At 41.3% G+C, this 11969-nt stretch overlaps 1 protein-coding gene across 1 annotated transcript in view; it reads left to right on the forward strand.

The window, feature by feature from the left end:
- The window catches only part of rab11fip5a (RAB11 family interacting protein 5a (class I)), a 28240-nt gene extending 20459 nt beyond the window's left edge, over positions 1–7781 (forward strand). Inside the window, exons 4-6 of the mRNA XM_056393583.1 lie at positions 1620–4112; positions 5901–6057; positions 7497–7781. Coding sequence (XP_056249558.1) covers positions 1620–4112; positions 5901–6057; positions 7497–7754 — 2908 coding nt within the window. The 3' untranslated portion in view covers positions 7755–7781. The remainder of the gene's footprint in view (positions 1–1619; positions 4113–5900; positions 6058–7496) is intronic.
- The last annotated feature ends 4188 nt before the right edge of the window (positions 7782–11969 follow it).

Raw genomic sequence — 11969 nt, forward strand, 5'->3', positions numbered from 1 at the left:
AACAATCCTTGTTCTTTTACAGGTCTGTGTGTGTGTGTGTGTGTGTGTGTGTGTGTGTGTGTGTGTGTGTGTGTGTGTGTGTGTGTGTGTGTGTGTGTGTGTGTGTGTGTGTGTGTGTGTGTGTGTGCGCGTGCGCGCAGGGAGAAGGGAGGGAAGGAAACCCCTTCTCATTTTATTTCCACTTCTAACACAAGCACATTCCTAAGTGGGTAATTTATTTGGGAGTTGTCACTTGGTGTCCTGCACGTTCTCTTGCATTGCTCCTACAATTTGTATTTGGTTTCTTTTTTACAAATTAATCTTAAATTCAGGTCTCCAAAAACACATTTTATTTCATTTTTATTTTTATTAATTTACTTAACCGAGACCAAAAAATCAAAACAAACAAGCGCAGCGTCATATTGATTTCATGCACTGAGCGTAAAGAAAATATTGGACTGATAAGCACCTGCTGATAGAAGCGAGGTCAGCTATTCTGGACCATAGTACACTCAATACCTTTCTGCCAGCTCTGTAACTATACGTTTTCATAGCCTACACACCCACATGCTTTTACATCCTTGCAGGGGGGGGGGAAGTGCCAAGTTGGCAGCAACAGCACTAAGTAATCACTACACCCAGCTGCATCAACTTATCTTAGAAAATACTCCATCGTGGGCCAATGAAAACACAGGTGAGGCACAGAGATGGATGTTTTGGATGCACAGTTTTGGAAGATATGATTTCAACAAGTAGTTGCAGATGCAGTTAAAGCCACTCTGTGTAGAATATACGACTTTTCCAACAACTCTTAGTTTGTAGAAGAAATATAAAATCCTGGTGGTTTATCTGAGGATTTCAACCCACTCATCTCAGTATTCCCAGTATTTAGACACGTGTTTCTGTCTGCCACAGTGTCTTTTTAGAGGCTCCCACTGGAGGGCGCTAAAGTTTTAAAATGTTCAAATTGTGGCGTTAAAGCTGCACCACTCAAGATTTTTATATTAATTATTGATTAAATGACAACGTGCAAACTAGAAGTGGCAAACCAACAGCAAAATAATGCAGTAATCTTCAGTATTAATCAGCTATACAGAGCATTTTTAGCATCTTTCAGCTCGTTCTTTTGGTCCTACAGCCTGAGGCTTGATATTTCCTTCGATGTCGAGTGGCAACAGACAGCTATTTTCAGCTAAATAACGTGCCCAGCAGCAAACAACAGACAAGACAGAGTTAGCGACCAGCTAGTGAACATAACGGAGCATTTAGCAGCTAAAGAATGAGATATTTCCTTTAGGAGTTTCTGGAGAGTCAAAGAAAAGTAAGTATTAGACGTCATCAGGTGGCAGGAAACAATGATCATGAATGCTAATGTTGCTCTGTGTTTGGTCGATGTGTGAATTGGTGGCAAATGAAATGAATTAATGAAGGTTTAAAGGTGTTTTATGAATGAAGCAACATAATAATGACAATGACAAACCTGGACATTTTGAATAAATTACTGTAGGTGAAACTGATTATTGACAAACCCAGTCTGTAAAAACATATGATTTAAGATGTGATTTGAGACAGGAAAAAAAAGTGTTGCCGTGTGAACAATCCTCACTAATCAAGAGGACTGTCTGCCCTTCCTTTCACAGCCTGGTGGTGTCACCTAAACTAGAGCCCAGCACTGATCCCCACCCACCACCCCTCCCTTCTAGTCACCACCCCCCGGGTCCCCCTGTGCCTCCCGCCTCTCTGGTTTCTCCGCTGCATCACACTAACCCCTTTTGCCACTCACAGAGCTCCCCGCCTCACATATCCCCCTGCAACCCTTTCTTCTCTCTCCTCCAGCGCAACCCTTTCTATGACGACATGCTCGCCTGTCCGCCCTTAAAACCTTCACTGCCTCCTTTGCCCTATCTCTCCAGTTCCCGGCCCCCCATAGCGCAGCTCTTTCCGCGGGCGAGTAACGCTAACCCGACCACGGAGGGCTCCATCAGTGGCACAGGTGCAAAGAGTGACCCGATGGCCACAGTCGAGAAACGACCCCTTCCTCCTGTTCCCACGGAAGAGGAGAAACCTTTAAGCAAGAAGTCGGCCAACCCTTTCATGTCGTCTGGGGCGCTGGAGCCGGATTCAGAGTGGGACGAATCCTTTGAAGCGTTTGCGGCGGGCAGGCTGCAGTCTCCCGAAGATCTTACCACAGATTGCAAAACACAGCAAAACACACCCGGTGACCATCCGCTGGAACACTGCGATAACGCAGGAACACTACTTCCCATCACAGACGCTGATCACAACACAAACGTGAATGAAGCACTACATCATCAACCCTGCAGAAAAGTCGTATGTGAAGCTCATAAAGCCACGAGTCAGGTGACCAACACTAACGCACATCATCTTGACACATTTGCACATTTCCTTGAAACAATCCCGGAACACAGAAGCTTTGAGACGGACGCCATGACTTTGAACACTTCTGCTGACGCACCAGAACTCGATGCTTGCACCGAAACTAATCAAACTAACAGTACGACTAACACAAACGATTTAACTAACGATTTCACTGATATAAACCGAGCCCCGTGTCACGCTTCATCGCTACAGCTCAACAGCAGCTCCCCAGATCCTGGTTCTTCAGGTCTCGGCAGCTCAGCAGAGGAGGATTTCCTCTCCTGTCTTTCTTCTTCGTCAGATAAATTTTCTGCTTCCTCCTCCGAGGAAGCTGAGGCTCAAAACTTTGAAAGCGGCCTCCTGGGCTTCGAGAAATCCTCAGAGTCAGTTGAGGCTAAAAACTCAAAGCCCTCAGAATCTGAAGGTTACATTACTGACTGGTCACACGATCGATCTTTGCATGATGCGGCCCAGAGAACTGTTATTCAGCGGCAGGACGGCGATGAAAGGGTACAGTCAAACGATTCGGAGGGGGCGTCGGCACCACAGTCCCCAGCGCCGACAAACCAGCAGCTCGTGATCGCTGCAGGAGAGACGGAAACTGAAGGTGCCGAGACTCAGACGCTCAACATTTCTAATGTCGTGTACCCTGACCTGTTGTCAAACCTGTCTGAACCACAACCAAAATCCAACGTCTCTGAAAGTCGAGAGAAAGGCATCAATGAATTCAACAGCTCTGTAGAGGCGTTCAGCGGTAGCTCCGTAAATGTGAAGGTCCTTGCGACTCCAGGTGACGAACTCTCCTCCACGCTCCCATCATTACACATCATAACGTCTTCTCCTGATGTGAAGCAGAGTTCGCGGGACTCGACCTTTGGGAGCACTAGTTTAGTAGAGCAGAAAGCTAGCCAGTGTTCTCCAGTGCCATTTGGGGATTTTGGTGATTTCCTCAATATCAGTCACGGACAAGACTTTGACAACACACTACTGCGCACTCCGGTGTCGGATCAGAGCTCCAGCAGCTTCCTCCAAAGCCTCTATGTCAGCACCGACTCGCAGGATTACCAAACCTGTGAGTGCTCCAGCGCCTCAGAGCCCAACGAGACTTTACACTCGGCGAACTCGACGCTCTGCGGAGAGCCGAGTGAGATTCGGGCGACTGCGGACGCCGCTTCGAGCCTAGAAGATTCCAAGCCAGCTAACGGAGAAATCAACCAAACCGACAGATCTGACGGATCCGTCTGTGGAGCCGACGACAAGACGGCAACGCTCGAGACAAATTTCATGATAGGGGATGATTTTGATTTACAAGCTCTCCCTGCAGCGCCAAAAGACTCTCACACGAGCTGTAATCCAAAGGGGCTCAGCGAAGGAGGCGTTGAAAGCCGGCCAGTCGTCTCAGATGACGAGTTTTCAATGTGCGTTCAGGCCAAGTCCGCTATGCTACACCGCTCCCGGTCTGAAGGCACACTGACGTCTGTCTTTGACGAGCTCCTCCTGCCCACTTTTGGGAGCGATCCCGGCGTGATACGGGAGTCCTCCTTAGCTCAACCGGGCCCTGATCTCCCCTTTCTGACCTCTTTTGCTCCTCCTCTAACTCCTGAAAGTAGCAGCTCCCCTGTAGCGCTCTGTTCTCCCCCTCCTTTTGCCAATGCTTCGGCGAGGTCACCACGAGCCGCTACGCCAAAGCCCGAGAAGAAGCAGCAGCAGCAGCAGCAGCAGCAGCAGCAGCAGGCAGCCAATCAGCAGAACAGGTGAGGTCGCACATGCTCAGTGCTCGGTGAAAAGGTGGAAAGGTGGAAAAGGGGAAGCACTTCTAGAAATTTCTATCCTGTCGTCTTCTTCAATCTCCCTCTGCTGCTCGGCTTCCGCAAGCTTTTCGTCTGTGCCGCCAACTCTCAAGGGGTTTCTCCATTTGTGGTGTGACCTTCTCCTTTTCATCACTCTGTTAAGACACACACACACACACACACACACACACACACACACACACACACACACACACACAACACTGGTGTTAACAGGACTCCTCTGCAGGTGTCTTGTGTGTGTCCTGGCTCTGTGGTAACGGGAGGGGAAACAGAGCCTCAGGCCAATTAGCAGTTATTATTTTTCCCTGATTCCTACCACACACCCCCTCCTTCCCACGCACACACGAATACACATATTTACACACACACACACACATACATACACACACACACACACACACACACACACACACACACACACACCCCCGTGCCCACAGGGCCAAACCCAATGTTCTCACACAGCCACACTCATTTGCCAAAATCTCAACCAGAAACCAGGCTTCGTACGAGGCAAACAAGGTGTTGTTGTGTCACTGATAGCATTTCCTTTTCACCTCGGGGTAATAACACATTTAACACAGTTCTACATGTTTGATTGCACCAACGCATGCAATTAAGTCTTTCAGTTTTGAGCTAATTTAATTTCAATTTTCACCAGTATTTTCTTTAATGAGGAGCCTTACGCCTGTCTAACCTCCTTTTACTCCTGATCACTAAAATTAATGATTATAAAAGGTTGATCCCTAACTTCTGAGTCTGTTGTCACCCTGGAGGTCCACAGCTGAAATAATGAGTAAACCTGTCGTACCTGGGCTAAAGAAAGACGCATATGTGACAAAGATTGTGCTCGTGTGCATGCAGTCACTGCAGTAAGTAAATAAGTGAGATGTTTGATAGATTTCCTTGTAAATGTAGGTCACAGGAAACTGTCTTTCCTGTGTTATTGTGATGTTGCAGTTTGAGAAATATCTTTCAGGTTGACCTGAACACTGAGGTGGTTTCTGGCTGCTTGGCAGCTTAATGACCAGCAGGCAAATTTAATTAATTAAACACTCATCTTTTTTTAGCCCATGTCAGGAAAAAAACAGAACACAAAACTTAATATACTGAAGAGGGACTTTTTGAATCTTGTGATACTTTTGTCTTTTGTCTGTCTTCACATCAAAGTTTCCCAAAGGAAACTAGGGTTGTGTTGTGTGCGATTTTCAGAATAAAAGCACAATTGTAACCCTATTAGCTTGTGACCCCTCGCCACAAGTCATGGCCTCAGACTTTTTAACTTAATGATGTTTTCCTCCCCACATTATTTCATTTGAAGGATTTTTAGGTGTTAAGAAGAGATATTTGAGAAAAGTTGATAGTTTTGTGTAACAGAAGTATATTTTCTTCATTTTTTTTATTCCTTTAATCATCTTTTCTGGCAGAAATACAAGTTGGCCCTTAGAGGATTTTACTCTGAAAATCACACCAGACAACAGAGGAGGAAAAAATGGATGTCAGATCTTTATTTTTCTAAATTCTGTTCCTCTTACTCTGTTTAATTTTTCACAATCATTTCATGCACAGATAAAAAAATGTCCAAGAGTTGTAGACCTCCAGTGTGGCGACCAGATCGGGTCCCTCGCGTCGCGTGAGAGTCGTCCGTATAAATCTCAAACAACCAGAGGGGTGTTGCGGCTGCATCAAGTGGAATACCTGACCGTATGTATTTCTTGTGGTTGTCCTCTCCAGCCCCCACCCAGTGAAGCCCCTGACCACTGCCATACTGGCTGAGGAGAAGCGGACTGAGGGCCGGTCAGTGCTGGCCACCGGCCTGGAGAAGCTCAAGTCCACCATCCACCCGGGGAGGAGCAGCCAGCTCAGCGAGCAGGAGACAGAAAGGAAGAAGGTGCAGTATATTTGTATTATAATAATGTGAATAACACTGCAGTGCTGCCCTACAGAGAAAAATAGCAGTAATTATTGTATTTATTTGCATTTCAGATTAGATTTTTATGACTTTTTATGACAAAGTCACTTGTGTTTTTAAATTCCCACTATCTCAGTTAATACCTACATTAGAATAGAGGAAGGTAAACGTACTAGTGGGAGTAGTAAATGGAAAAAGTAGCACATTTAAAAAGAAAATCTGCATATCATTATTTGCAATTATTACAATAACTATTAAATCAGTCGTATCTGCATAAAACTATAATGATTTGTTTTCTTTCTTGTTAAAAGGTTCTACTCTCATAACTTTAATACCTCTGCTTTGATGTATAATTAAAGTTTGATAAATGGAAATAAAAGGTATGGCTATTATTGCCATAAGGAACAAAAGATAAATGAAATACATTATTGTTTATATTGCAAGAATCCATCCAATTTATATTTTATGTAACGTGGACATTAAAATTCTGTCTCTGATAGATATTAATTTAAACTTGTAATTTTTCTCCTATTATAAAAAAAACACAGAAGACTTTGATTAATTTCATTTCATTTAACAACAATAAAATATTGATTAAACGCAAAATCCAGTTCATAAAACATTTTCTGTACTTAAGTCTGTGCTGGGATAAATCCTCTGCTGCACAGAATAATGAAGAATAATATCAGGAAGTCACATTGACCCACACAGAAGTCTAATATATGACCTGCATGTCCCTATATCAAGAGTGATGTTGCCATATATGTCACCTATACATCATCTGGATATATAAAGATATAAGTTTGTAACGTATAGGAAATACCAACAGTAATATAATATAATATAATTAATATATTAAAACTATGTATATGATTATTTTTTTATTGACAAGCTTTGTGGTGGATTTATACAGTATATACAACATATGTCTACAATATAAGCATACATACATAATTAAATACATATATGACATTTTTGACAAGGTTTTTTAGATATAATTTTTATATATATGTACATGTATGATTTTACTTATATGGAAATTTAATATATGTGCTTATATTACATTTGGATATAGGGAGACAGATCTCATTTACAAGTGAGACCTCAGTACAGAAAATAAAATACATAATAAAAAGAAATATTAATAGCAGAGATACAAAACCTCCGGGATTTAAATATACATTCGTATATGTATTTATATCAGACCACACAATGATCAGAGTGTATATTTAAATGCTTTTAAATATGCATTCAAATACACAACCAGGTAGACAATAAGAAGACAAGTCATATGTGTTGTAGGCAGCATAAGCAGCGAGTGAACAAACAAATGGCTCCATCTACAGAAACTTAAACTCCATCGACAGGAAGCTGAAGACGTTTTCTTTCCTCTTGTCCATCTGTGTCTGTGTCTTCAGTCTCTGACGGAGGGAGCGGGCTCGTACTACCACCTGACCCACAGCGAACTGGTCGCCCTGCTGGTGCAGCGGGAGGCGGAGCTGGAGAGGCAGAAGGCGGAGTTTGAGCGTCAGAGATTTTTGCTGACCAAGCGCGAGGTGGAGCTGAGGAAGCTGAAGCCGCAGGTCAGAGATCTGGAGGACTACATTGACACGCTGCTGGTGCGCATCATGGAGCAGAAGCCCACTCTCCTGCAAGTGCGCTCCAAGTTCAAGTGACGAAGCGTTAGGGGGTGGGGGGGGTGGGGGGGGTGGGGTTGGGGGGGGTTTGCAGTCCAGTCCTCATCTGTTCACTCTAACCTCCACAACAGCTCTTTAGTCTTTTCACTGCTATGCTGTCCTTTTTGATACAAATATTTAGGCACTGAGAGATGTCGAGGCGATGTTTTCCAGTCGGCATGCTTTACTGTACTGAAACACGTTGTCGTCTAAAAGGGTCTGGGTCGGGGCGGTTCTGAATGTAGAGGGTCCTCAGGTTGTTTTCAGGTTCACACAGCCAGTTGGTTTTAAGCTCACACAGGGTTTACAGCCTAGGTTCTTCCATTTTGGGCTCCTGATTGTAGAAACACTGATCCCTCCTTTTCACCTCACACGTCACTTCTATCACATAAACGGAAAAGAGAGAATTTGTAGGGTTTCAATCCATAATGATGTAAAGTATAAACTTCCTTTAAAGTGCTACCATCAGTTTTTAGACTGTTTATTTAGTTTTATTTCAGTGCAGCATGAAAATCAAGTTGCAGAGACTTGAAGCCTGAATCTATCATCTGTCAGCTTTGTTGATTTTGTCTTAGCAATGCAGTTGACAGCAGGGCCAGTTTGAACCGGCAGTGATGGATTAATTGTTTGCTCTACAAAACGTAAAAGAAAATAGTGACGTGACATTGTCAAGGTTTCTGTTTCGTCCAAATTAACAAACAAAAAGACAAAAAAAAATCACATTTGAGAAACTTAAACCATCAAACATTTGTCGCTTTGGCTTGAAGATTTGGTTAATTGACTAACTGATGACAGTTGTAGGACCTGACTATCAGGCTTTGGATTTTGTAGCATCCGGGATTCGGTTTCAGTCAAATCCCTGCTCACAAATCCTGTATCACACAACAGTAACACGCCACTGACAATGTTAAGGCAACAAAATGTTCAGTGCAGCAACTTTCAAGTTTTTTTTCATGCTTAACTGAAATCAACTCAAACCAGTGGCTGTCTAGAAGGAAGGAAATCAGAGCTAATATCAATCAATTGATCATTTAGTCTAACTGTTAAAAACCCAAAGCTATTTGATTTATTTAAAAAAAACTCCACAGAAATTAAATTTATAATAAATAGATAATAAATGAAATTTCTATTTGAGTCACATGTTTCTCATGAGGTGTTCCTGTAATGATTTACTGGCGTCACTTTTCCCAGGTGGTTAACATGTTGTTTTGGATTGACACTCTACAAATGTTCCCTAATAATAAAAATATCGAGTGCTCTGGCTAGTTTTTGAAACCACAAACCAAACGAGCGGTGTGAGAGTTCAGCCTCGTCACGTGCACATTACTGGGAACTGATTGTAGCTCATGAATGTTCAAAAGTGTTCTTAGCCAGCGAGTGAGTGGTTTTATTTTCCACGCGCGACAAGTGCTGTTTTATCTTTTCCCTCCTCTTTTTTTCCTTCTTTCTGTTCTATGGGCATGTCTTGAAATTACCCATAATGCTCAGCCACATAAGCTAACAGATTGTTGTGTAGGGTCACGGTGTTATCAGGTGAAGACAGTATCACTCAGTATCCGAACAGTATCAAGATGAGCCATCACAGCTTCCCTGATCTCATGCTTCTGCCTTCCCATGTGTGCGTTATCGACACGACTTCCACCACGTCGAGAAAAATGCCTGCGACATGCTGGTACTTGACTCCCACTCCCTCAGTGTCTGTGTGTCACATCTGCTCAAGCACGCATAGCGCTACTGCTTTCAGGTGTTATAAAGGGATATATACTGCATTTTTACCGCATATATGCCGTACTGAAATGCCAAATGCTGCCTTATTTTTGTTTTTGTTTTGACGATCATTAAAAATTTCGAGCACTTCATTTTACTCGTCGGGGGCCTGGGGCAGGTTTTGAAAAGGAAAAGCCATCTGTTCACTGAAAGTTTTTATTTTCTTTCCTCTGATGCTTTATGATATTTTTTATTTTAGATCACTGCACAAAATTAAATTGTATGCATACCAGTAGAAAATGAGCAGTAACAGTAATTTCCTCTGAAATGCCAAAAAAAAAAAAAAAAGCCTTGAAACTTAATCTATGGAGCAGATTGATACACCATAAAGTATTCTGATATGATGCCACTTTTAACAGCATTTGTGGATGTTCTTGCACTACTTAATCATCAGAACATAACTCTACTGTACCTGTCTGTCTGATATCGGTATAGTTAGATCTACTTTACACCGTACTGCACTTTCTAATCGCTGTGTGATTTAAGCACTTGGCCTACTTTGACACCACGACGACGACGACTAGCCCGTGAGCTTGAAGCATACAGAAATCATCCAAAACCGTCTCGTCATCTCAGTTCTGCTGTGCGATCGCAATATCAAGTGCATAGATGACTGTAGAGACATATTTAATGTGACTCAGCACTTATGAAGTGCAAGAATAAACGTCCTCCTTCCATGTCTTCCATTTTAAAGTTTTTATTTAAGTTTAAATTGATTGTATTTTTTTGTCCTTGATTGTGTAGCCGGTGGAGTGTGCTTAAGGTAGTATGTAAGATTGGAAAGTTTACAATTCGTGATGCAATTCTGTTTCACAAATTTTGTATATTTAATAAAGAATATTTTGTGTTTCTTGCTCACTGTATGTTTGGTTGTAAATCTTTCTTTGGGGTGTGTTTGTGTGGGTTTTGTTTACGAGTTTTCATGTTTGCATTTAGGGTTGGTTTTCTAGGTTGGTAACAGCTTCTTCTTTCTTCTTTTTATTAGCAAAGAAAAATGTACATAACATTTAGGGTCATTTAACTAAACCGCCTCCTAGTTTGAGTTCTTTTTAAGTCGTTTGGGTTTGAGCTCTTTATGTAAAGTTATTTACACATTTTGTTGCATGTATATCTTAACAGAATTATTTTAAAAAGTTTTGAAAATAATTAGTAAAATGTCAAAACCCAACTCTTTAATGCAGTGTAAGCTTCAGGTCTAACTTATCTTTGTTTAACTGATATACATAATGATTAATAACACATAATCAGTCAGAACTGTTTGGTAATCAATTGACAAAGGCTGTGATTGCACCTGTTTTACCTGTGAGGAGAGCCAATAAAAATATAGCCCAGTGGAGATATTGTGAATTAAGAAGCTTGTGTTGTAGACATTGGATAATGCAACAACTTTAAATTAAACTACTCATCTTAATCTAATTTCAGTGCAGTTCAAATCTTATCATAGGGCACTAACAATATCATAAGCAGCGCTACACCCAGGATTTCAGAAACGCCACACTAAAATAAAAAAAAGGAAAATATCCTAATTCAAATAAAGTGTAAAAACAATAAATTTACGGAAAGTCTCATTAATATTTCTACAGAGAAAAACTTATTTTACAGATTTTTCCTAATTTATTATGATCAAACACGTTCAATACAGTGATGCCACTCAGTTCTGCTGAGAAACTTTTTCCTAATAATAAAATGAAGTGTCAATCAATTAAATATTAACACATGCTTAATATTGTAAAGTAAACCTTTTGTTTTGGAAGATAAAGTAAAAAATAATGTGTAAAACAGATTAAAATCATCTCAAACTTCAACTTGCAGTATTTGTGTCAACATTTAATCTTTAAGTTTGTAAAGTAATGTTAAAAACCTGTTGAATAATCTAAATACAATATTTACTGATTCAGATTCAGATCAATTTTCTTACATTTCTCATAAAATATAATAAACTGAAGAAATGCAAATTAAACTTAAGTTTCTGTATGTAGTCTTTAAACTAAAGGGGGGGGGTCTGTTGTTTTTTAGCTTCAGTTTGATCTTGTTTTCCACAGTATTCTCCATATAGTTCTGACAACACATGTGGACAAACATTATACTATCTTTTATGTCAGAATCCCAACTATACAGTGAATTAATTAGTACAATCAAAACATCCCACAAAGGTCAATGAATCTTTACCAGAAGTGACGGTGCAACGGAGCAGATGAAGAAAAATCCACCTTCAAACTGCCAGTAATCAGCTGGATGCATACACCTATGTAGGCGCATATTGAAAATGTGCTCTTAAAATAATGGTGATATATTGTGCCACTTACCTAAGACCAGGTTTCTGTTGGTCAATTTAAACAACTGGCTATTTAAACAATGTGTGCACTGGATGGAAAAATTACAACTGCATCAGTCTGAAACAAGCAAAGACACTTGAGTTGCGCTTTACGCCAGGTTCTAGTGCAGTGA

The sequence above is a fragment of the Seriola aureovittata genome, chromosome 13, assembly GCF_021018895.1.
Source record: "Seriola aureovittata isolate HTS-2021-v1 ecotype China chromosome 13, ASM2101889v1, whole genome shotgun sequence".
NCBI lineage: Eukaryota > Metazoa > Chordata > Actinopteri > Carangiformes > Carangidae > Seriola > Seriola aureovittata.